At 37.7% G+C, this 26,455-nt stretch overlaps 2 protein-coding genes and 1 long non-coding RNA gene across 3 annotated transcripts in view; 2 read left to right on the top strand and 1 right to left on the bottom strand.

Annotated features, from left to right (window-relative positions):
• Positions 1-1,098: 1,098 nt before the first annotated feature.
• LOC149021511 (12-oxophytodienoate reductase 7-like) lies at positions 1,099-4,589 on the top strand. Its single transcript, XM_089149742.1, has 4 exons — positions 1,099-1,403; positions 1,667-1,807; positions 3,448-3,578; positions 3,662-4,589. The coding sequence occupies exons 1-4, from the start codon at positions 1,330-1,332 to the stop codon at positions 4,483-4,485; spliced, it is 1,170 nt and encodes a 389-aa protein (XP_089005868.1). The 5' UTR covers positions 1,099-1,329; the 3' UTR covers positions 4,486-4,589.
• A 237-nt stretch (positions 4,590-4,826) lies between these two features.
• Positions 4,827-9,265, bottom strand: LOC149021510 (uncharacterized). Its single transcript, XR_016172341.1, has 4 exons — positions 9,205-9,265; positions 9,030-9,083; positions 8,035-8,208; positions 4,827-5,171 (listed from the first exon to the last, which is right to left on the bottom strand). It is a non-coding gene; the product is annotated as an uncharacterized LOC149021510 (long non-coding RNA).
• A 6,663-nt stretch (positions 9,266-15,928) lies between these two features.
• The window catches only part of LOC149021509 (F-box/LRR-repeat protein 15-like), a 33,254-nt gene continuing 22,727 nt past the window's right edge, over positions 15,929-26,455 (top strand). The window contains exons 1-10 of the mRNA XM_089149741.1: positions 15,929-16,884; positions 22,130-22,391; positions 22,478-22,610; positions 22,997-23,096; positions 23,225-23,422; positions 23,506-23,776; positions 23,875-23,973; positions 24,086-24,174; positions 24,289-24,388; positions 24,470-24,640. Of these exons, the coding sequence (XP_089005867.1) occupies positions 16,508-16,884; positions 22,130-22,391; positions 22,478-22,610; positions 22,997-23,096; positions 23,225-23,422; positions 23,506-23,776; positions 23,875-23,973; positions 24,086-24,174; positions 24,289-24,388; positions 24,470-24,640 (1,800 nt within the window). The 5' untranslated portion in view covers positions 15,929-16,507. The remainder of the gene's footprint in view (positions 16,885-22,129; positions 22,392-22,477; positions 22,611-22,996; positions 23,097-23,224; positions 23,423-23,505; positions 23,777-23,874; positions 23,974-24,085; positions 24,175-24,288; positions 24,389-24,469; positions 24,641-26,455) is intronic.

The raw sequence follows: 26,455 nt of genomic DNA, 5'->3' as shown, positions 1-26,455 counted from the left end.
AGCATATAATGATCAAGGTTTCATTCACCAAATAATTTTAGGACGGCTCCTGTTATTCATATAAAGAAGAAGGTTCTTTTAGCAAATCTGAGTTTAGGACCTATTTGATAACTTATTGGAAAACAGCTTCTTGCATTTCTTGTTTCGACTAACAAAAGAAGTGGTAGAAAACCGTTTGATAAAATTGTTTGTTTCTAGTGATTTTTACAATATAAATTGAAATTTATGAAAATTTTTACTTGGAAAAACACTTTAGCCATTAGTCTGTTTCTTAAAGTAAAGATTGGGCATATTATATTTAAGTTGAATAGTTTAAGAGAAAAATACTCATGAAATTTGGCATCTTAAACATGAAAAGAACTCATAAAATTTTGCATCTTAAACATAAGAAAACTACTAAAAATTCTCATACTACGATAGAAGTTTTCCATTTGTTGCTTCTTAAACCTTAACGATAGGGATCGTTCGACTCTTCATCTTCTTTGTTCAAGATGACTAAAGTTCTCTTCATCTTCACTATCTCCAGTGAAACCCTAGCTTATGGCTTTGTGAAAATAATTCATATTCTTCATCTTCTCTATCTTCAATTACTACAATAAAATATTTGTTGAAACGATTTCTTCTTCTAAAAGCAAATTTTATCAAACATCTATAAAAATGTTATTGCTTCTATAAATACCCAACGCTGCTTCTGGTATTTCTCGAAGTAGAAACGCTCGTTAATAGCTATGAGTAACAATAGAAATTTTCTAAATGAAAGGGCAAAATTTCAAGGCTTATGGGCAATGCAATCAAACAACTTGGCAAATTTGCTTTGAACAGTGAGGATAAATGGGAAATGAGGATTTCTGGGATTCCAATTCAAGGGAGATGTGCTGGTTGACCACTATGACCCACGGAAAAACATCCTTTGCTGTGTTGTACACAGTGCACATATATGCCAATTAACAAGCTGAAAAAGCAAAAAAATTATAAAAATCTTTTGGACGTTTTTTAAACTTTAAATCAAGCTTTAAATCACAATGTGTAATTTAGTATATATGTGCACAATAGTGTGAGGATTTTTTTCCTTATGACCCCCCCTCTTCTACTTTAAGTCAATCAGCAACCTTCTTCAACCATATCTAGCAGCCAGTGGGGGACCATCTACGCTATCGCCACCGTCCATTTTCATCAAACGGTACCTGTAGATGCTCACGCTTTATTGCATACCAGTTATTATTAACTAACGATTGATGATTTTGATCACTGCGATTGTCGCGTTGCCTTGAGGATCGTCAGAAAAGAGCAGTGGAGACTGGTTTCTAGCTAGCACGGAGAGGAGAGCAAATGGCGGAATCATCAGAGCAGGGAACGACCCTCTTTACTCCCTACAAGATGGGAAGATTCAAGCTCTCTCACAGGTCAGTCCATCGCTCACTCTCTCCCAGATCAATCTCGGAATCTGACCGCGATTCGATCTACTTTATAAATCAGAATCGGAACTCCGATCTCAGTCTCTGGCAACCAAAATAGAGTCTTGCTTTGATTCGAAGCAGAAAAAATAGGAAGAACTGAACAATTACCTATTTAAGCTCATGCGGTTTTTGTTCTTCACTTTCAATTTGTCTTACACTGATGGATGTGGACCTGTGGTGGTTTTTAATGTTTGATTTGGGTGAATCAGGATAGTGCTCGCACCGATGACGCGATGCAGAGCTTTAAATGGGATACCCCAAGCGGCCAACGTCGAGTATTACAAGCAGAGAGCCACTCCTGGTGGATTTCTCATCACTGAAGGCACCATCGTCTCCCCTACTGCAGCCGGGTAATTTCACCGACCATATACTCCGCTATTACTGTAGTTCTTCCCCCAAATAATTTCTGAGTGTCTACCTTGTTCAGTATGGCTCATACTTTGCCATCACAACCGGCGGGTATTATCACCATCCATTCCCTTATAGAAGGCGGCTATAAGGGAATGTAAGGGGGAATGTGTGATATCTGTCTAAATATCACATCGAATGATTTAATCGATATGATTTATAAATGAATTTCAACTATTGATGTGATGTTGGAACACATAACACAAGATAATCCATTTTTATCCGATAAATTTTCTTGGGGTGTGAGGCAACTCCTCCACGGCTTGTAAAGGGTATATGTTTCTTTGGGCGTCAAAGTTATTTTATAGTCTGGGTTTCGCCCCCATGAATAACTATAGCTTAGATTTTCTAAGCGCATATACAAGAAGCCGGAGACATGGATAGTTCACCTCAATGTGAGACTATGTAGTATTAGTTTTTTCACTATATTCTTCTCAAAATAACTACATCATATGTTCTTGGGTAAATATCACTTACCTCCCCTCTTAGCTAAACAAATAGCACTTACACCCTCTCTTAGTTGGATAATATCACTTACCTCCCCTGTTACCTAGCAAATATATCAAACACCTCCCGTTTATTAACTTTCTCGGTTAAATTTAACTTTTACCGTTAAATTTTTTTCTAAACTCCAAAACTACCTTGGCTAAAAATATTTTTTTATTTTAAACCCTAAAAATTACAGTATTCACCTTAATAGTTAAACTACTAAATTGCCCTCAATTAAAATAATTATTAAAAATCAAAACACCATAGTTAAAACCTAAATTATTTTTAATTTTAAAAGCCCAACATACCCTTTTTAAAATATATATATATTAAAAAACTAAAAAAACACGTACTACTATCAAGTAAAATTAAAAATGCAATTAAAAAAAAAAAGGGTATGTTGGGGTTTTAATAATTAAAAATAATTTGGGTTTTAGCTATGATGTTTTGGTTTGTAACAATTATTTTAATTGAGGGTAATTTAAAATTTTAACTATTAGGGTGGTTATGGTAATTTAGGGTTTAAAATAAAAATAAATAAATAAATAAATATATATATATATATAGTCAAGAGTAGTTTAGGGTTTTAAAAAAATATTTAACAGTAAAAGTTAAATTTAACCGAAAAAGTTAACAGATAGAGTAAAAGGGGAGGTAAGTGATATTATCCAACTAGAGGAGGTGTAAGTGCTATTTGTCCAGCTAAAATGGGAGGTAAGTGATATTTACCCAAGAACATGTGATGTATTTTGAGAAAAATATGGTGAAAAACCTAATAGGACCAATGTTTAAAGTATCAATATCGAGTATCGTATCGGTCAGGTGATTCTGAGAGACGTATCGTTCAATATCGAGTATTGTATCGCTCTAGCTGATGTATTTTAGTGTAATTCAATGGAGAGACGTATCGAAAAGTATCGTGAGATACTTTAAACCCCTTGAATGGGACAGTCTCACATTGAGGTACCATCCGTGTCTCCGGCTTCCTCTAATCCTAAGACTCCGTACAATCTCACCAACCCCACCATGAAATTGGTAAAGCATATGAAAACTAATTGCTAATGAGATATATGGATATTGGAGGAGGGACCAGATTTCCACATGTCCCGGGGATTTACACGGATGAGCAAACCGAAGCATGGAAGAAGGTGGTCGATGCTGTTCATGCCAAAGGCTGCCTCATCTTCTGTCAACTTTGGCACGTTGGCCGTGCTTCGCATCAAGGTGAGTTATCAGTGAAATTGAAAGCAATGGTTGTTGCGGCTTTCTGCTTATAACTGTATCTTCTTCTTCTTCTTCTTCATCAGTGTATCAACCCGGAGGGACAGCTCCAATTTCATCAACGAACAAACCAATCTCAGGGAGGTGGAGAATCCTTATGCCTGACGGAAGCTATGGCAAGTATCCAACCCCACGAGCCCTCACCACCAGCGAAGTACCAGAGGTGGTGGCACAGTATCGTCAGGCCGCCTTGAACGCTATCCAAGCAGGTTTTGATGGGATTGAGATCCATGGAGCCCATGGCTACCTTATCGACCAATTCCTCAAGGATGGAATCAACGATCGTACAGACCATTACGGTGGTTCCTCCACCAACCGATGCAAATTCTTGATGCAGGTGATCCAAGCCATCGTCTCAGCCATTGGCCCAGACAAAGTTGGTGTCCGAATCTCTCCTGCCATCGACCACCTTGAGGCCACCGATTCTGATCCTTTCAACCTGGGCCTTGCTGTGATCGAAAAGCTAAACCAGCTTCAGCGTGAGATGGGCAAGTTGGCTTACCTACACATTACTCAACCACGATACACGGCCTATGGACAGACTGAATCAGGGCGGCATGGGAGCCCAGATGAGGAAGCGAAGATGATGAAGGCTTGGAGGAAGGCTTATCATGGCACCTTCATGTGCAGTGGTGGCTACACGAGGGAGCTTGGGATGGAAGCCATTGCACAAGGAGACGCAGATCTGGTGTCGTATGGTCGCCTGTTCATTTCGAACCCGGATCTCGTGACCCGTTTCCTCCTTGATGCACCTTTGAATAGGTACGTTAGGGCTACTTTTTATACCCACGATCCTGTAATTGGGTATACCGATTACCCGTTCCTTAACCTACCTTCAGCCCGCCTGTAAAACTAGTCTAACCTGCCACTAAAATGTCTGTATAAGTAAGCTACGATTATACAATTTGTTGCTCAAAAATAAATTATGTAGACTCTCTTACAGACACTAGAAACACGGTGCTCCCTCTCAGCAATTCATATCTTACATTTAGGTCTTCCGAAGCTAACGACATTAAAGGCTTACAGCTAAAAGGTCGCTGTGAACTGATCATTATATCCTTGAATGTTGTGGGTCATTCTACTTCCTTGTCAGATGAGCCCCACTCCTTCGATGGCACCTTAAGAATGATGTAGAATGACCCACAACATTGAAGGGTATAAAGTCAGGTTTATTATCATAAGTAACCATATAACTGGTGTATATAGTCAATGTGAAATGATCTTTCACCCAACGATGGCAATAGTGTATGTATCATCTATATGTATAAAATGGATATGTAGGAAATGAGGTCAATCGCAAGCATAATATAGATTCATTACGTTTTCACTAGCAAGTCCAGAAAAGGTATATGGAGGTGCCCAAGATGTCTTTGGAAAAGGTCCCATAAAACTAAGCAAATGCAGAGTCTTGAAATTATCTTTCTGGGATGGCCTCATCACATTCAAGCCCAACAAAAATTCAAAGCCACCACACACCAGTCATCATCCTCTGTCTCAGTTAAAATCCCTCAACTACACAGCAGCATCTTCTCCCCACTGTATGCAGTTGTCAATCTGTGTCAATACATTATACTGAACAGGAAACAAAGCCAGTACACTACTGGAACTTGTAAAAGGTGCATAGAACACAGAAGTTTAGTGTTAGGCAGAGGACACTACAAAATGAAACATATGTATTTACTTAATGCAATGAGAGAAGGGAAATAGCAGAAAATTTCTTTCAGATACTTAATAAATAAGAATAGAACAAAAATGGTGTTGATACAAACAACCATCTACAAATTGACATAAATGGAAACCACGAAATTCCGAAATGTAAACAGAATATACCACTTTAACATTAAAAATTATCATCCTTTTTTTTTTTTTCCTTCTCTTTCCTTTCTTAGTGGGAGATTTCTAGGGAAAAAGACTGCAAAATAAGCTAAAATGTTGGTTACTTTATAATGACTAGAAGCATAGAATTAGATAGAGATAGAACAGAATTTTGCCCTTTTTCTAAAACAATAAAAATTTCTTCTTCCCTCCCAAGGGAGGGGTCGAGTTGGAGACAGAGAAAGAACTGAAATCCTAAAGTTTGTGTTACCCAATGATCCGATCGTCCAAAATTGAAGGTAAAATTAATTGAAACCATAAATTTTACCCAAAGATATCTTTATAGAATCCATAGAAACAAAAGCATTGAAAGTGGGAGGATAGAAACGATTGGAACTAATCCAGGAGACGGGATAGAAACGGTTGAAACTAGCACATAAGAGAAACCAAAACCTTTAGATATTATTATTGATTAAATCATTTCAATAAAATCCAGGAGAAGGGGAAATGTTTATTAAGCTGCTGCAGCAGCAAACCATTATGAACCTGTGAATCAAGCAAGTAAACACCACTAACATGGAAGTTTTTTGTCTCAAACAGTCCACAAAGTATCAAGGCACAGGAACATGTGAAAAGAATTCTCTCTAGCCTATGAATGTTTAATAATTTAGAGACAAATTGACAAACATATTAATATGTTCAAATTAGCACCTAATCCCAACCTCCAAAAAATCACAAGGCTCAGTTGCAAAGGTATTAATAAGCTTCCGTACTTCCACCTAGAATTAAATCCTATTGCTAGTTTTTTCTTAGCAATAAAAAATTTGACAACAATATTCAATCAATCTTGTAACAATGCACTAATAAATCATGCCTGTCGAGCCCTCGTCAGGACAAGAGCAGGTCTAGCAGAAGAAACAGATGTCTCCAGAAACTAGACAAGAAGGATACTGAGATTGGCTATAGACATTTTCTCTCCTTTTGGCATATAAAATGCTAGGGAAAATTGATTTAATTTCGTATGTCTGTTGACATATTCATCATATTGTAAATTCTCGACATACCAAAGTCACATAATTAGCTACATATTTCCCTCAGCATTACCTAATCATTGACTTGCCTTTGAAATTACACAATGACATTAATAAAGGCAAGCACGTATGTACGCCTCCACATAATAAGCTGAATGGTCCCAAAACTGGGGTTCCTGTCACCCCTAGAAGGTTTTGAATACTTTTACTCACTTGCTTAAATGATTTCTCTCCACGTGATAATTTGGCAAGCAAAGCTAGCTCACGTTTCCTTCACTATCCTATGATCCTTCTTCTTCCTTTTCTTTTTGCATCATATAATGCGAGCAACACAACAGAAAGGAACAGACTATTTGAAGGAACTTTTATCAATGGTTCATAATGGATACAACAGGATATCTTTCTACTAAATATCTTGAAATGCTGCATCACTAGGATGTTAATTGCTGCTTAATTTATATACTTAAATATTTATGTTTATTTTCCTTAAATCTCTTTTAGTTTAACACAAAATTGTTTCATAGTTTCATCTTACTGCCATGTTCTAAACTTAGTTGAGGAGTTGTGCCATGATGATGCAGATAAATCAGAAACACAAACGTGGTTCATTTTAGCCGAAATAAGTATTGAGCAGGTTTACATATGTCTTGCGCCCCTTCCCCCCTTTTTTTTTTTTTTTTTTTGCCCCCCCTGTGTATGGCAGTGTGCTGTTCCAAATTAGAATTCATAAGTCAGAAATATCTGTTTGTGTTTCTGTTAATTTGGAATACTGCTATACAAACAAATATTGTATACTAAAGTCTAAAACTTGTTGCCATTAAAAAACAACTGAAACACAGTTGGAGAAGGTGTATCAACAAAAGCATATCTTTTGTTCGCTGGTGGTGGTGGGTGGGGGGGGGGGGGCGGGGGGGGCGGGGGCCCGCCGCTCGGGCCCGGGCCTGCCAAGCCCCCGGCCCCGGGCTGCGGCCCTTTTTTCCCTGTCCCTTTGTGCCGGGGCCCGGGGGGGGTGGGGTGCGGGGGGGGGGGGGGGGGGGGGGGGGGGTTTTTGGGCCGGTGGTCGGGCCTTCTCGTGCTTGTGTTGTTTTCTCTTTTTTTTGTGGGCTTTTCTTTTTTTCGGGTCTTGCTTCGCTCGTCTTCCTCCTTATTACAATAGTACAAGATTCTCAACCCACAAGAGCAGAGGTGGAAAGGCTAAACGAACAATTTACTCACAATAGAACAAAGAAACAGACCCATAATAGGTTTAAAGTAACAAAATAACCCATCAATACATACATAAAACATGCAAGCAACATCTATAGATAGATACCCCAGTTTTCTCAAGTTCAAGATTATGAACCCAAGAGAGAGGAGAGAGATTAAAGCATCATTTCCTGTTGAAGCAGAACAAAGAGATGCATTCAAATGAGAAAGAAAGGAAAAAAGAAAAAAAGAGCAAGAGTACTGAGTAAAGAATAAGTATTATATGAACATGAAAAACTATACATAATTGTAGAGGGGAAAAAAGACGCCATCCACTGCCAGCAGGACCAATATCTAGCAGTGCATACCTCATGTTAGCTATCCAAAGTGCACCTTATCATCAGACCAGAGTAAAGCGGAGAACATTGAAAAATTGAAGTGACCCAAGAATTGCCACAGCAACATATGCAGTACACCAAACAGCAGCTGCGAGCAAGAACTTCACGAAAGCAGGATACGCCATAAAGGCCAGAAAGAGATTCCTATTTTACAGGAAGCGTATTATTATATACATACTTTAATTAAATTAATTAAATTTAAACTATTACAATTACATTACATTATTCTAAATTCAATTCCAAATCACATGAGCAGTCATTTGCAACATACTGGAACACACATACATCCTTAGTGTGACATTAAATCTAAGAAAAAACCAATTTCCTGTCCTAAAAACTTCTCTTTCCCCACGTTAAGGGGAAAGCAGGACCAATAACCTATGATATTCAACCGAGGAAACTAGAATGAAATCCGAAGGAAAGAGCGTGAACGAACAGAATAAAAATTACAAGAATCAGTTTTGGAAAGGAAGACAACAACGGGAGCAGTTGGTGAAGTTTCAATTTGTTTTTTCTTTTTTCCCTCTATCAAGAAAGAGGGTGGTATCATTTACATTTTCTCTGTTAGGCTTCTATTTCTGGAAAACAAGCAGTCGGAATTCCCACGGAGGTGGCTCAAGAGATTATCGTTAACAGGGGAAGCAGCCACCGACGCTTTTGGGCAGTTGGAAAGTTGGGAAGGTAATGTCAGTAAGTATTTCTGACAAGATTATTAACTTGTAAAATCAACTCAGGGGTGCACCAAGCCACCAACTATCAACACAGAGAGTCAAGTTATCAAGAACAATTCTTGAAACATTGAACAGTTTCAGAAAATTCCGTTCCAACGGATGATCTGCCATTGGAGTCAACGGATTCCACACGACAACTAAAGACATCGTAAAAGTGACCGCCAGTACTCCTGCTTTCATCGCCAGTTGGAGCAAAAAGAGAAGCAGGAAATACCTATTGAGGATTTCATTTACCTCTTCTTCTTCTTCGTCGCTATGTTGATCACTATCTTCAAGGGTTAAACGAGGCTGAAAAGCAACCGAAGTGCAGAACACTAGGATTAGGGCTTCCAGAAATACTTCAACAAGAAAGAATTAATTGAATACAATGAAGTCAAAAACACGTCCTGAAACGAAATTTCATCCTTACCTCAGACGCTCAAATTAAAATAGTTTGATTTCTAACATCGGAAATGCTTTCCGATTCACAGGACACAGTTTTGGAGTAAATTTGTAGTTCCTGTAGACATTTGGAGTTTCCAAAGTCCAGAACTTGAAAATGACATTGCTGACTGAAATAGCCGTGGGACTTCGTTTTCGTCGCTTGAGTCGTTCTTAAAAACCATATTTCAAAGGAACCGTTACGAATATATTACGGGTAGGGATTCAAAACGGTCGGTTCGGCCGAACTGAATTGGTTCACCTGAGCATGGTAAAACCGCATCAGGAACGTCTCGGTTCTCGAAACCTAAAAGATACATTTGATTGTTGGATAAATGTGGGGTTGGAAAATTCTTTTAAAAAAACAAATTTGTCGTAATTTTTCTTTAAATCTTAAAAGTGTAGTTTGTTTGGTTGCTTGAGTGGAAAAGTTAGAGACAAACTTTTTCACCCCAAATATTTTCAAAACCCCACCAAATGTATGAAATTTTGTGAAAAAAATGTGAAAAAATAAAAAGTGAGACCTACAATTAACATTTTATTACAAAATTCATTCATTTCCTTATCTATTCCATCACCCTACTACACATGGGGCCCACATTTTTTTCCCCCATTTCCCACCCCACCTTTGCAAACAAACGCTGCCCTTGGAAGTAAGGACTAAGGAGTAAGGAACCTCTTGGTTTTTGGCCAATTTTGGTTCACTCGGCTTTTTATATATTGAGTTAATACCAATTTGCTTACTGGGAAAAAAAATATTGGTTTAAGATTAGTCCATTTTGCGGTTTAACTTTAACCAAACGCTCGCTCTCCTGTCTTACATTCTTTCTGGCTAACAATTTTGGATGCATTAGTGGTGACTTTGTGCCCCTACTCCGTAATATCTAGACTTTTGAATTCAACCTATGTAAGCATCAGTCATGTGAACTATCAATGCAAACACTGGTCCCCATCAACATAGTTCCACTAGACGTCCAATCTTACATTGAAGCCTTTATACTCACTACTTTTTAATGAATTTAATGAATTTAATGAGGGAACAATATAAAATTAATTTTGCCATGTTCATATTGCAATTCAAATACGGATTAAATTACCAGAGAGAATAACTAAAAATTTAAAATATAGATAAATAGATTTACAAAATACTTATAGTTTATAATTGCAACTTGTAAGTGAAAGATAATATTAGAGCAAATTGCATTGGCACTCCAAAATAGAGGCTTTAAAGCACGACACCCCACTTTCTTGCTTGAAAAACACATAGGTCATATTCTGTTAGAATAATTAGTTATATTATTGCAAAGACTATTATACCCTTCCAATAAATCTTATTTTCATTTACCAAAAATAGACATTCTTCCACCTACAAAGGTTACTTGATGAAGACATTGTTTTTTAATTTGTTTTTCTCCGCAAATTTTAGTAAGGTTATTTTTATAATTAAAAAAATAAACAGTAGATTAACTGTTTCACTAACATAATGGATTAATGTGTTTAATGAATTGGGGTGTCAGTATTTTTCAAACATAAAGTGGGGTGTCAGTGCTTTAAAGCCTCCATTTTGATGTGCCAGTGCAATTTGCTCTAAATATTAAAATCAACAATAATCGATCAATGAAAATATATTTAATTTATTCCTACTTTTTCATATATTAAGATAAAGATAACAAAGATCATATCCTCACTAGTTAGGTTAGGACTACTATTTTTAATAAGCAACTTTTTATGTTACACGTGTCTTAGGTAGATTTGGACCAATAATTTGAGTAAGTTGAGTGGTTACTAAACTTACTATATAGAAGTAGATAGGTGATCATGGAAACAATTTCAAAATTTAATTGCATATTTATTATCCACTAAAATAGTTTTAAAAGAACTTGGTATTCAAATTTGCCACCTAAAAAAATAATTTGTCACGAAACGGAAAAAAAAAGCGATTTGAGGTTGGTTACAAGAAGTTACAGGGACAAGTCGATGGAAAGGTGGGGTTGGGAGGAGCTCCAAAGGTGAGACCATGAGAGTAAGGGGGTAAAATAGATGAGGAGGGTCTAAAGGATAATGAACATAGTTCTATTTAAACTTGATCATCACAAACATATTATCATAATCCCCCTCAAATGCAAACTTAAAGATGCACAACCCTAACATGTAATACATAATAGTCATGTAACCCTAATTTCAATCTATTTTTCTTTTCTTGTATTAATCATACTCTAACTCTTATAATGTAAACATTATAAATAAATCCGGTATAGCTCACATAGAGCCCACAACCAATACATTTCCCCCCCCCCCTTTCATGGTATCATCAAACCTCTGACCATCATCCCATAAGAGAAACCCTAAGCACATGGACGTTCTTCTTCTCCCTTCATTTGTAGTTCATTTGTGGCCCTTTCCCACTTTCCAACCCCCCAAATCCTTTAAATCGAGCTAGAAAACTAAGTGCAACTCTTCCTCTAAATTCTCCTTCTTCTTTTTTCCCCCTTCTCCCTTGTCTCAAATTTGTGTGGTTTATGGGAAAAAGAAGAAAAAAGGAGCCAGTACTCACTATCTTCTCCACGTTCTCCTTATTGGAACTTTTATCTGTGGTTTGAGGTGATTTTTTTTTTTTGGGGGGGGGGGGGTGGGGGGGGGAGAGATTGTGAAGCATCATGTCTAACACTGAGTCTTCCACCACCACTTTCTCCTCTTTTGTGGCTTCTCTCATCTATCTTTAAAACACGACCCAGTATCTTCCTATTGAATTGGACAACACCAACTTCCTCTTATGGCGCTCACAATTCATGCCTCTACTTCTTTCTCATTATCTTTTAGGGTATGTTTAATGAAGCTTTCCATCCCGCCTACAAATCCAAATCACACCCTCTAGAAACAACAAGATGAGCTCATTCTTAGCTAGATTGTTTCTTTTCTCATTGCACAATTCATGGCTCATTTTGTTGGTGTATCTTCTTCTCAAGCAGTTCAACATGGCTCACTCTCGAACACCCCTATGCTTCCCACTCTCAAACACAAATTATGCAGTTCAAATATCAGCTCATGCAAATTAATATGGACTCCTCCTCTATGACTAACTATCTCCAAATGGTTAGAGAAAAGTGTGGCAAATTTAGCTAATGCTTCTCATGACTTCACTGATCTTCTTTTTTGTCGAGAAATTCTCAAAGAACAACATTTTCTTATTTTGGATCTTTCTTTGATTGAAGCGAACATAGAAGCTAGACCACCATCCTCTTAATCACAGGCCTCTTCAATTACTGTTATGGTTGTGGCTGCTAGTACCATATCCATTTGCCAAAGAAGGCCCACTACTATTATCATTAACCAAAGTATGTTGACTTGGAAGACCAGGAGGCCTAGGAGCATAAGGTAGTGTACCACTAGAAGCATGTCAGGACCCAGAAGCATCAACAACAATAGGATGAATATGAAAACTAGACCCATGACCAACAACATCATGATCTTCAAGCAAACTAGGCCCATGTTCATGTAAGTCCACAAAACCATTAACACATGGCAAAGAAGAGGGTAGGGGTCCACATGCATCCACAACAGAATTATTAAACCCATGGTTGCAAAGTTCACCAGTCCTTATAGGTACAGTCCCAACAGACCCAACATGAGTATTGTTCTCATGAGTATTACAAAAATCAGCAATTGAAGGAAAAGAAGAAATTGTAGGAGCACTAGATTGGCCAAATTGACCAACTCCCTAACAAGCTCTAGGCAACGAACATGGTACTCGAAGTGTTGTAGAAGAGAGATCCTATAGTTGACCAAATGTCAATGCCGCAGTAAAAGACCTGTCCTTATAGGGAAACAAAAACTCTTAATCATATGTTTGGATATTACAACATGACAAGATTAAAACACTTGTAACCATGATGATGGGGACTGTAGCCAATAAAAATGTAAAGAGCAGATTTGTAAGCCATCTCAATGAGCATTATAAGGTCTAAGTAGTGGGTAGCAACAACACCCAAAAACCTTTAAAAATGTGTAATCTAGCCAACGCCCAAAAAGTCTATGATATGGGGAATCAAACTTTATAACAGAGGATGGAAGTTTGTTCATAATGTAGACAATAACATAGAAGGCTTCACATCAAAAAGAAAATGGAAGACTTGATTGTGCAAAAAGAGAAAGTCTAGCCTCCACAATCTGCCTTTGTCTCCTTTCAACCACTCCATTTTGCTTGGAGGTATGAGGGCAAGAAAGACAATGAACAATCCCACAAGAGGTCAAATATTTTGGAGAAACTCCGAAATTCACCACCCTAATCAGATTGAAAATACTTGATGGTAAAAGAAAATTGATTATTCACAAGGGTTTTAAAAACTTGAAAAACCTTGACAACATCTTATTTGTGGACAAAAGAGATGTAGTGTCTTGAAAAAGCATTAACAAAAGAGATGTAGTAATGATGACCTTCCTTAGAGATCGCATCAGACGGACCCCACAAATCATTGTAAATAAGTTGAAGAGGAGCAGTAGCATGAGAGATGCAAGTAACAAAGGGCAATTTAGAAGACTTTGCAAGTTGACACGTATGACAAACACCAACAAACTTAGACCCACTACAAGGTAAATGTAATTGGGAAACCACTCTAGAAACCTTAGCAAGTGCAGCATGTCCAACTCTAAGATGCCAAACATTGGAAGACTGTCTAACAGAAACTAAAACTATACCTGTAATAGAAAAACACCCCACTAAATAAAGCCGATACACATCTCCTTCAAGAGAGCATTAGAGAAGAAAATGACCCGAGCATAGATCCTTTACATAGAAACATCAAAGTAGAATTCAAAAAAATACATGGTTATCAGCACAAAATGTGCGCACTGCCATCAAATTAGAAGATGCAATTGGCACATGTAAGACATCAGGCATTTTGAAGTCCGAATTATTAACAGAATAATCAGAATGGCCAATGTGTTTAATTCTCAAACCTGAACCATCCCCTATCATCATCGAATCTATTCCAGAATACTCAATAGGAGTAGTCATGTGTCGTAGGTTAGGGGTGAGATTATGAGATACTCCAATATCAAGGAGCCACTAAACACCATGAGGATGAGTAGAGAAGTGGCAATATGAGCCTAAGGAGAGTCCTGAGGTTGATACCGTTGATAGCAGAACCGAGGAACATGTTCATAACGATCACAAATATTACAACAAAGAGTGTGACCCCCTTTGCTAGAGCCTCTACCTTAAAATTGACAACCAGAGCCTTGACTACGAGTAGCTATAGACCTGTTTGAGAAATTCTGTCTAGAGTTCTCCTTGAATTAGTAGATAAAGCAAGCCATGGATTCTCAAAAGTAATAGAGGTGTGTGCCAAATTAGTAGTAACAATATTTGTAATATCTTGAAGAGCCGTAGTAGACTGAATTTCTTCACAAAGAAGGAGACCTTGAAGATTAACGAGCTTAATTGGAGTCTCATGTGTAGTAACAACAATACAAAAGCCTGAAATTCAAGTCCAAGACCTCCCAAGATAAAAAGAACAAGTTTAGGTTCCGAAACAGGCTGAGAGGCAAGAGCCAAAGAATATGTAATTTGCTTGACTTGAAGAAGGTAAGTTGTAATGGAGCCAAAGCCTTTCTGCAATCTATGGAGTTGCATCTTGAGTTGCATGATGCGAGATCTGTAGGTAGAAGCAAGAGAAGACCAAACACCATGGGAAGTGGAGACATTAACAACTTGGGAGTGTACAGACTCTATTAAAGAAGCTAAGATCCATGATAACAACATTTGATCGTGCTTGTGCCATGTAAAATAGGAAGGGTTAGGGGTTGTTGGTGTAGCCTTAGAATCAAGAAATGGTGAGGGGGCAAGGATTGGTTCCATCAATGAATCTCATCAGACCGGTAGTGCGAAGAATAGGGATGAATAGGGATGAATTGTGACCTCCAAACCAAGTAATTAGTGGAATTTAGTTTAACAAGGAGATAGTGATGAGCACAAAACACTGAAAAAGAAGAGGTAGCATTAGACGGTGGAAGTTCAACAGATGTGGATAAAGAAGATGCCATCTCAAAAGCCATAGCAGGAAAAAACAAGGAAGAGTCAAACAAGAACCACTTGCAAGAAAAAGAGATCAACCAAGATCAATGACCAAAGAAACCAATAAACAAATCAAGACCAGATCTGAAAAATGCAACCTGAAAATACAAATCACATAGTAGATTGAAACGATTCAAAACAAAAATACAAATCATAAAAGTGATTTGAGAACAACAACCAAGATCGCCAAACAAAAAGAAAGAACTTATATTTTATGGAGAAATCGACGAACAAACAACGATAGATGAAGAACAAAATCGCCGGAGAAAACCTAGAATCCAAGACCAAAAACTCGCCGGAAAAGTCGACGAAATAGTAGTTACAAATGAAGAACAGAATCGCTGGAGAAAACCTAGAATCTAGGACTGAAACATTCGCTATGTGATACCATATTAAAGTGTGAAATATGAATGAATCATATGGGTCCTCAGAGAGAATACAGCATATATATAAATGATAATGTATATAAAATATAATATATAATATTATATATGGGAGAAATACATAATCAATACACCGTATAATACTAGTCTCTAACAATGAAGATTAATTATGAGGTCAAAAATTCGTATCAAACACATTCCTCTCTTTTCAAGAACCAAACAACGTATCTTTGGTTTTCTGTCGCACAATGCCAATAATGGAGGAAAATGTTCGTCATTTCTTTCATTTGTTGTTTTTGAAAAATAACTGGAAATGTTTGTGGAATCATTTTGTTTGGTGATCCACATAATTGTCCGTATAAGTACGATGTATCATGTGTGTCACGTCGCCATTAGTGCTGGGTCTATCGATAGCGAGGCTTTTCTCTTGTGGAAGGCATGGGGAGAGAGAAAATTTGAAAAGATGAGAAAGGCTACGGGAGACAGGAGGAAGACTGGATCAGCTTGGATCTCTTATATCTTTTCAATACTTGGTAACGAGGTTCGACTTCATGGGGAACAGTTAGTGGATTCTTGATTTTCTTTTTACACTCAATTGAGTTGTTGCAGAAAGGAGGTTCTTTCCCCCTTCTCCCTAGAAAATCCGTGTTTGGTTCTGAAGGTCCATTGAATCTGTTGTGGCTTTCTGGGCCTTCGGAAATGTGCAGATGAATTCACAATTTCATGCACGTTCCGGTTTTGGAGGCGCAAAATGGGATCTTGATATAGGATTGCAAACGTTACATCTTTGATAGTGTTTTTCGTCTAGGGTTTTGGTTTTGAGTCTGCAGGGGAGCATGAAAGGAGGGTTAGTTTCTGCTGAGGCTGATGAAGGTGAATTTCAAGAATCCTCGTTTGTTGCCATGGCAAATGACCAAGCTGGGACTTCTCAAATGGGATTCTCATCTAGGCAGAAGGAAGAGGAGGATTTACTTTTGGGTCTAACAGTTGGTAGGGATCGTGGAGGGAATGGGATCCCTGTGGATGTTTATGACCCGTTGGACCTTGCGATCGGAAGTTCTCGTTATTTTCAGCGGCATGCCAGCGCCAGTAGTCAGGTTCTCAGGGAGGTTGACGGGTTCGGTTGCGATGAAGAAACTTCATTGGGCCTTGGAAGAGGGAGTCACGACCATGATTTTCAGTATAAACGTGCCAAAGTGCTTTCTGTTTCTCAGTGAGTTAAATTTCTCTGCTTATCTTTAATTTCCCCGTTACTTCCATAGATTTCACTAACGATGACGATGCCCTTAATTCGCCTGAGTGTAATGTTTGAAGTTGGGTTTTTCAGAGAGAAATCCCTTCTTTTCCTCCAGTCTTACTTATTTAAAGCAAAATGAGTGTCTTTAGGATAGTAACTTGAGTTTGGTTGTAAATGATTTGATTCTATCATCACTCAAGAGTCAAGACCTTATAAATTTGTTCTCGTTGCGCGATCTTTTTGTAGTATGGTGCCTCTGATCGACTTATTGAGGGCTTTTACTTAGTCATGTTGGAGATACTTGTTCCAGATAATTGAAATGCATCACCAGTTTTTATTGATTTACCGATCCTAAAGCAGTTTACTTATTTCAATGAACAACTGTTTTACAGTTAGTTGTTATTATTTCTATTTGGAGATTTAAATTGAGATAATGGACACATTAAGGCGGAGACTAGACATGATTCGATTATATAATATCTGGAGGGCAGATTAATCAGGTTTTGAATACAAAAATATAGGAAAGGATTGCTTGGACTTTAGCTGATGCCATTTCAGATTCTTGTTAATCTTCTTTGCTAGTTCATGATGGTTAAGAATTTTGTGGGAAATTATTTTCCTATGCCTCTTTGAACTAACTCCTTCTCATGAGTTTTTTTTTTTTTGGAGGGTGTGTGTGGGGGGGGGGGGGGGGGATGGGGTTGAGATCCAATTCATGCCAATCACCCCTTGGGATGAATTGGCATCATGACAGGAAACCTGCAAACCCTTCAAATGTACTTGAGGTTTAATCTATGGGGCTGCATACATAGTATATGGTGTATGCAGTGATGGGTGATAACATATTGAATGCTCATATGGTTAGCACTAAAAAAAAACAACTATTAACTGCTTTAAGATTGGAAGATTGAGGGAGAGCCTATTCAACTTGTAGAAACATAACATAATTGTTTATTACACATTTACTATCAGGGTATTTTATGTTCGTAGACACAAGTTTGCTTCTACACACAAAGAATTTTTTGTAGGTTCTGAGTTTGATTTTGGATCTAAATTTTGATGAGAACCTTTCAAATATTAAGTGACCACTCTAAAGACAATAAGATCTGGAGTAAAACCAAAGTGCAATCTAAACAATATTTTTTGGTAGATGAGTCCCAAAGAGGGAAGAACTCATGGGCTCTTCTTTGTGAGGTGTTGGTGATGTAGCCGTGTATTGAAAGGATCAACTAAGGATCAATTATTCAAGATCTTCTATGAGTCAGCCAATTCGAGTAGGCCAAAACTAGGTGTGGGGCTTCAAAAACTTGTTGTGGAAAATAACAACGCAAGTGTACGCTGTCATAACAAGTAATATAATGATAAAAGATCGTTCCCTCGAGGACTATAGATTAAGTACCAAATTAATTAAACCAATTTTATTCGATCAATTAATAAGGAAGAGAATTATTATAATGCAAATTGAAATTTAAATTGAGATTATTAATTGCTAAAAACCTAGGGATCAGATTTCACCATAACTAAGCATTCCCACCCTTTCATCCCTCTTTCTAATTTGAGAAATATTTTTCTGATTGATAGTCAAGATTCCCTTCCCTATCTACTAGTCTCTCTCGAGTACTAATAAAAATTCCCTCAATTGCTAACTCACTATATTTCTATGTGGGTTACAACAACTGAGAAATCATTAAATTCTATGGATTCCCATGTAACAACTACACAAACCATGTAAGTATATCTCTATCCTACATGTAATTCATGGCTTTAACTCCAATGAACTAAACACATAAATCCCTTCTCAGTTCATTATGATTAACGAATTAGTTGATTAGTGGCCAATTAATCAAAAGCATGAAGAATAGAAGTAAAAACTCAATCAAAGGAAATAATATTCAGAATTACATTGATGAATTCAAGAGTGGGAATTCAAAGATAGGCTACATCTGATCCCTAGAAAAACTAAATTAGTTCATACTCAAAATTAAAAACATTACAGAAGAGTTCAAGAACATTGAAAGAAGATGAAGAAAAACTTATTCCCAAGCTTCAGATTTCCAAAGCCATCCAACGTGTTCTAGTTCGACCGTTACGCTCTTCCAAAGCTCCCAAAAACGTCATTCCTTCTTCCTGGAGTTTGCTCTCATTTTATAGATTAATTAAACTCAGAGTTTGAATCAAACTTAGAGTTCTTATCTAACTTAACCAAGGAGTGTTTTGACGTATGAATCGGACTAACTTAGAGATCTTCAATGCATAATCCCACCATTGGATTTGAAGATCAAGAAGTCGTGAAGCTCTCCTCCAAAAAATTGGCTCAATCGGACACCGGATGACCATCCGATGAAGGGCTTGATCAAAACTGGACAGAGACACTCAAAAACGGGATTTTTGAGTCTTCCTTATTTGAATTGGATTCTTTTTCCTCTTTTCCCTTCTTTGATCAAATCCTAATTAGGAAATAAAATATAGAATCATCCATGGACTCATTCTCTTTATGTTTTTTACTTGATGAAGCTTCTAGAGTGCACTGTAATTTGATGATCAAGACTTTCCTTTCTCGAGTGGAATAAAATCCAGTTGAGTTCCAATAGGACTCTTGCAATAATACCCATATTTGATTGATAATTTCCTACACATAAAAGTAATAAATCTTAATTAGAATTTGTTAGGAAATATATAAAATCACCAAAATTATAGAAATAATAGGAAAGGGTGCAACATATTCATTTTCATATCATATTAGGGTAAATTGATATAAAACAATTGTAAACACATGGAAATATAGTAAATTAATCGTATAAAATAATATGCAAGAAATCAACTTATCAAATTACCCCCAACTTTAACATTTGCTAGTCCTCGAGCAAATATTAGGATCAGACAAACTCTCATTTTGATTTTTGGGAGCTTTGGAAAAGTATAGAGAACCTTCTTGGAGCTTTGGAGGAGCGAAGAGGATGACTTTTGGAAACGTTGGTTGGCTTTGGAGATCTGAAGTTTGGGAATAAGTTTTTCTTCATCTTCTTTCAACACTTATGATTCATTGGAGGTTTAGGTTTAGGGTTAGGGTTGATGGCAACACTTATGTCAAGTAATGTGGAGGAGGATATATGCTGGAAGCTGGAAGTTATGAGTTACAACTAAATCAGGTAGTTAAATCTGAAGTTATGGAGGATTTCTAGTAAAACTAGGAGTTAAGGTAGCAGAGTAATTTCAGGCAATCAGATGAGAAACTTCGATCAAAATGTCAGCAGGTTTTAATAGTTGTGGAATGCTTATAAAAAACATCTTGTATGTAAACTTCTAGAATGGAGTTGCAGGTTTTAAAAGTGTAAGCTGATTTGAACTTGAAACTTGAACAAAATTGGATCTGTTAATAAGGGTTTTAATGGAATTCTTGGGCAACAAAGGAGATTGAGAGTGGAGGAATAATATATGGGGGCTTTGGTTTGCATCTCAATGGGGCTTTGTTTCCTTATATAGGAGGTTACTGGGTTTTCGTTCTAAGATTTAGACTGTTTTATCAAAACTATGGATAATCAGTAAGCAAAATAGGGGAAAATATGTACCAGGTTTTGGCAATATGATACAAAAGATAGAGGAGGATTATTGGAGGCAGCTTCCATCAAGGAGACGGTACCTTTTATCACTTAGGAGCTGTGCGAGATGAAAGTCTCATGCACGGTTTTGAATGAGAGAAAAAAGTGAGGAATCCTCTTTTCGACTCTGACTCTCCCACTCCAGTCGTTGCTTTTCTTTTTGTTACTTCGAAAGTAGCTCCTTCAGCTTCAGCTTATTTTAGGAACTGTTATGTTTTCTGCCTATGGTTTGGGGGTTTAGATGTTGAAGGTGATGCTTCACTTCCTATAGTCATGCTTTGTTTTTTGTTTGCTGAGTTGCCTTATTCATCCTTCTTTTCTCCCTTATTCCCCGTGGTCCCTAGCTTGACATTCATTCCTAGTCTGTCCCCAAACTATACATTTTAATTTCCTCATGTGATTTATTTGCCAGTATTTTCTTGGGTACCTACCAAAGAAGAGGTCATAAGTTCAACTCTTCTTGGGGCTGAACTATTTAAAAAACACAAAAAAGAAGAATAAAAGAAGGGCCCCTTGGAAATTCTATTTATTACAAAATTGTCATCACATTTACATATTGGTATATTGAGAACTCAAGTGGGTACATGGTGATCCTGCCCTTCGGGCTTTGATCCTCGAGGTTGCATCAGATGATGGGTAGAATTGAAAGAGGGAATAAAGAGACTGAGATTGTACAGTAAAACCTTTCTTCTGGTTCATCTTCATTGTCATTGCTCCCAATGCTTAAATGCCTCAAGGTATACCTGGTTCACCAATGTAGTCAAAGGCATGCATTACCCATTTCTGTATGTTTTGCTGATCTGGACAGGTTATTTTCTGAATATAGATTCCCAAATTTGTTCAAAACCTTGGCTGGCTCTGTTCTTTCGTATGTCTTTGGAAGTGATCTGAAAGTTATTTGCAAATTTGAAATCTGTAAAAAATCTTTCAGAGCACAGAGTGTGAAGTGTTTAGAAGATGTATTATCTGCAGAGGGAGTGAGAGGGGAGAGATTGACAGAGCAGGTGGATCCATGAGAGGGGTGACAACGGGGAGAGTTGGGGGAGCAGAGGGACAGTGTGAGGACTGAGGAGAGAGAAGAAGAGAGCCTATTGCTTTCTCTGCTGAACAGTGCAAGAGTCCTACCAGATTGGTGGGACTTTAAGATGGAAGAGCCAGAGAAAACAACCTTCAACAGGAAAACCTGATGCACCAACCAGTTTTCTGCCCCAGGTATCCAAACAGCTCTATTTAACAGTCATGGGAGAGGCATCAGGTAATCCCACACCATTCGCTCCCACCCCATCAGAGTCCTGACAAACAACTGGGGCTGAAAAAAAATGTAAATGCATGTAGCATATAAGGAAAGTCATGGTAATTGATAATGAAGGAAAATACACAAATTGAAGGTAATCCTTTTTTTACCTGATGATGTCATGTATCTAACCAAATTAACTCAACTGCACTAGCTTTTGTAGAATCTGTGTGAGTCTTATCATATAAGAATTAAATAAAGATGTTGGACTTCAAGTTTAGGGAAGACCAACAGATTGTTTGCTGTGCTCTTCTGATGGTTTTATCTTTGATCTTGTGAGTAATAAAGATGATAAATTTCTTAATTTCTCCCTCTTGCACTTTCCCAGGCAACGTCATTATGCAATTGCAATGTCTCCAGGTGCTGATACATCCACTTCACCAGCTGATGGGGATCAAACTGTATCTCAGGGTTCTGTTCCTTCAGGAAATGATATGATCCTTTGTCTTAGCTTAGTGCCAAATAGTGGGAATGATGGAAATCCTATGGATTCTAATGGTGGACGAGATGATGATGGAGGTGGCAATAGTGCTTCTACAGTGGAAGAACTGCAGATGAGGATGGATCTTACAGATGACTTATTGCATATGGTATTCTAGACTTACTGAAAGATTTTGACCTTTTCTTTTTTGAATCCTGAGTTTACCATTCCTCTGAAGTTGCCCACATTTTTTAGGTTCTCTCTTTCCTGGATCACATCGATCTATGTCGAGCTGCTAGAGTGTGCAGGCAGTGGCGTGTAGCTAGTGCTCATGAAGACTTTTGGAGGTTTCTAAATTTTGAAAATCGTAATATCTCTCCAGTACAGTGTGAGTCTTTATTCATCCTGTGTTACTTATACTTTTAGATAGTATTTTTGGTTATTTCAAACATGGCGTACATAGTGCACGATGGTCCGCCCATTGTGGGGTCTAGGGAGGGTCATATTTTTGGTTATCATTATTTCTTGACGAATTTGTATATGCACTGAGTTACAAAAAGGGCAAAACATCATATAATGTTGGGTATATGATATTAAAAACCAGGTTAGTTTGTAAATCGTTTACATCCGGCCATTAACATGTATCAATGTTTTTACTTGGTATGGCCATTAGGAATTCTATGTTTTTCCTTTCATGCCTTAACCTTACTTTTCCTTTTCCGATGCCAAATGGGGGCATTAATTTTTATTTTTGATTTATTTTTTAATTTGCAGTTGCTGACATGTGTCATCGGTATCCAAATGCCACTGGAGTGAATATCTGCGGTGCTCCTGATATTAACACACTTGTCATGAAAGCAATAACATCCTTAAAGTATATTTTGTAGTCTTCTTGTTTAATTCCCCCATTTCAGATAGTTTACCATGCAATTTCTTCCCGTACGGAATAGCTTTGACTTCTAACTTTGGGACATGTTGGTTATATTTGTGGGTGATTCTCAGGTATATTGAGACGTTGATAGTGGGGGAAGGGAAGCTAGAGGATGGTTTTTTCCATGCTCTAGCAGATTGTTCTATGTTGAGAAGTCTGAGTGTTAATGGTGCAACTCTTGGCAGTGGTGTTCAAGAGATAGCTGTGTCCCATGATCGATTGCGCCATCTTCAAATGATGAAATGTCGCGTGTTTCGCATTTCTGTGAGGTGAAACTATTTCTGAAGTTGAGAACCCAGTCATCTTAGGCTAAAATTGTATGAACTGTATGCTGGTGATTTGTATTTTGCAGGTGCCCCCAACTTGAAACCTTGTCCTTAAAGCGTACAAACATGGCTCACGCCTTGCTTAATTGCCCTCAATTACATGAATTAGATATAGCTTCATGCCACAAGCTCTCAGATGCTGGAATTCGTTCAGCAGCGACATCTTGCCCTTTATTGGCCTCATTGGATATGTCAAATTGCTCTTGTGTTAGTGATGAGACATTGCGTGAAATAGCACTTATGTGTCCTGGTCTTCGCGTTTTGAATGCATCATACTGCCCCAACATCTCACTTGAGGTAATTTGAGTCTCTGATTCCTACAGTTTTTGATAATAAACGCTATATAAAATTCTCTCTTATCTGACATGATCTTGTAATGCTCTTACTCTTGGCAGTCTGTAAGACTGCCAATGCTAGCAGTTCTGAAGCTCTGTAGTTGTGAGGGAATAACCACTGCATCAATGGTTGCAATATCTGATAGTTCTATGCTGGAGGTCTGCTTTTCCTTTCTCGCTTCCATTCTTGTTGTTTAGTGGTTCTCTTTGCTTGCATGTTGGATTAACACAGGGTTTCACCTTCTGATATGTAATTTTTAATCTATCCCAGGTTCTGGAACTTGATAATTGCAGCTTACTGACGTTAGTCTGTTTGGATCTTCCTCACTTGCAGAATATCAGACTAGTGCATTGCCGCAAGTATTGACCTTTTGCTTTTTTCTTTTTCTCCCATCCCCCATCTTACTTCTATCAGATTTAATTGATTTTTTCATCTGTCCTGATCTTAAATATCCTTCTGCTTTTTCTTGTTAGATTTGTTGATTTAATTTTGCGGACTCCAATGCTTTCATCTATTACAGTTTCCAATTGCCCTGCACTCCATTGTATTAACATCACATCAAGTTCCCTTCAGGTTTGTATCAAAATAGTCATCTTTATTTTTCTTGCAGTCTTTAAAGAATAGCATTTTGAAAGAGCATTTGTGGAATTGCAGAAGCTAATGTTGCAGAAGCAAGAAAGTTTGACAACTTTAACATTGCAGTGCCAGTCATTGCAAGAAGTGGACCTCACTGAATGTGAATCTTTGACAAATTCTATTTGTAAGGTTTTCAGTGACGGTGGTGGTTGCCCAATGCTTAGATCTTTGGTTCTTGACAACTGCGAGGTCCGTTATTTACAATTGTTTCCTGATATGACTGCCTAATATTATCATGTGAGGTCATCTTTGCTTGTCATTAGGACTGCAAATTGGTTTGGGGCCTTTGGGCCAGTCCCTTTTTTTTCTTCTTTTCCTGGTGTGGGACTTTCAGCTCATAGGGTGATACTATGGTTGAGAAATCCCACCATAAGTTTGGCTGAGTGAGGTTAGGATTGGCCAATGTCCAGTATTACTGCAGCTTTCATTTGTTTGTCCCCTGCCGTCCGCGGTGCCCCCTTTCTTCCCCCTCATTTTATCAATGATTGTAAGATGTGTATGAAGTCATAACTGATATAAATTGGTAGTGGTTCACATTTTCACTTACTTCTAAGATAATTGTTTCTATGTTTGTGTTTCTCTGCTTCCCCCTTTTAGTCAAATTGGACCAAAGGCAGCTTGTGGTGTTAATCTATTGGTGATTCATGCCTAAAAATTTGGGCTAGCCTCAGGCAATTTCATCAGTTTGGGCTAGGGTTGGGATTTCATTGTCCTATTTCAGGCTAGGGTTGGGAATCTGTGAGCTCCGGCTGTTTTAGATTTCAAAAACAGAGCCTGGCTGGATCAAATCATTTCTTCACCACTAGATGAATAGCACTAGAGGAATAATCTAACTATTGTTGTATTTTTAAAAAATTCATGGGTTTAACACTGTACAATTGATTGGAGAATTTTTCTGTCATCTCCTTAGAATTGAGGAGAATTGAACAGTTTAGAGCATGATTTGGTTCTACAGGTTTTGTTTTGAGAACATCTAATATTTATTGAGTCCTTGATTTTGGATTATTGAGGGGTTTATACTTTTATAATTTTGCTGTAATAACTGGGATGGTGTTTTCTTTTTGCTCATATAGCATTCTTGTAGGGGGAATGCCATATTTGACGAAATAATTGGCAAATGGTAAGTCTAGAATTTCGTAGAGATACACTTAGTTTGCCTAGATGCTGTCACATGCGTTGGACAGATCTAATACAAGGTCCTTTTAAGACAAGACTAGATTAGGGTTAACCTAGGACTAGAACATCTGGAGATTCAAAAGTATTCGATCAGAAAATAACCCCAACAACAGGTTTTAAATGAGGGTTGAAACATGAAACACTTAGGTTTTAATCTGAAACACAAAACTACAGCCAAGTATATAACTGCAACTGAGAGCAGACTTAGGTTGCTCAGTGGACCCACCAAAATAGGGCTTAATTGGATGGCCAGAACACTAGTAACAATGTGTCATGAAAATTAGAAAGCAAAAGACTGCGTGGAAGCCAAACCACCGGTGGGAATGAATCCAAACTTGGTTCCGTTCAAGTTGGAGCTTGCAGTGAAGGGAGTTTTTGCTGAAATCTCTTTTTAGTGGACTCAAGTTGATTTCTAAGCAGTTGGTTAATCTCAGAGCACACAATAAAGAGTCATTGGCAACTCTGGTTCCATGTCTTTCTGATAAGCCCCTTGTATCATGAGTCTACACTCGACAGCGTGGAAAGCAAATCCCTAAAATCTAGGGAAGGAAAGAGTCATATTACAATTAGGATTAGATTTGAAGAGTCCTATTCGAATTACTTTTTAGGATTAGAATTGAAACATCCTATTCGAATTGGGATGATTCTGTTAATTAATACTATAGGAATGTAATTGCTATAAATAGGGGGAAGGAATAGTAGAGGGGACAGTTTTTTGGAGTTATTGGGGAAGTTTAGATGAGAGCTATTGCTGTTGGGTAGTCGTAGGATTCACCTACTGCTAGTAGTGTGTTTTGTCTGGAGTATTTGATTCAATGTTGCTATTAT

The sequence above is a fragment of the Hakea prostrata genome, chromosome 3, assembly GCF_041222555.1.
Source record: "Hakea prostrata isolate BN-2017 chromosome 3, UWA_Hpros_2, whole genome shotgun sequence".
Lineage (NCBI taxonomy): Eukaryota > Viridiplantae > Streptophyta > Magnoliopsida > Proteales > Proteaceae > Hakea > Hakea prostrata.
This window is presented reverse-complemented; position numbering and strand designations above follow the sequence as displayed.

What these genes read in the sequence shown, in the direction of transcription:
- LOC149021511 (XM_089149742.1), top strand. Translation starts at nt 1,330, where the DNA reads ATGGCGGAATCATCAGAGCAGGGAACGACCCTCTTTACTCCCTACAAG. An exon ending in AGATTCAAGCTCTCTCACAG is followed by an intron (nt 1,404 to 1,666) that starts GTCAGTCCATCG and finishes TGGGTGAATCAG; the next exon opens with GATAGTGCTCGCACCGATGA. An exon ending in GTCTCCCCTACTGCAGCCGG is followed by an intron (nt 1,808 to 3,447) that starts GTAATTTCACCG and finishes AGGAGGGACCAG; the next exon opens with ATTTCCACATGTCCCGGGGA.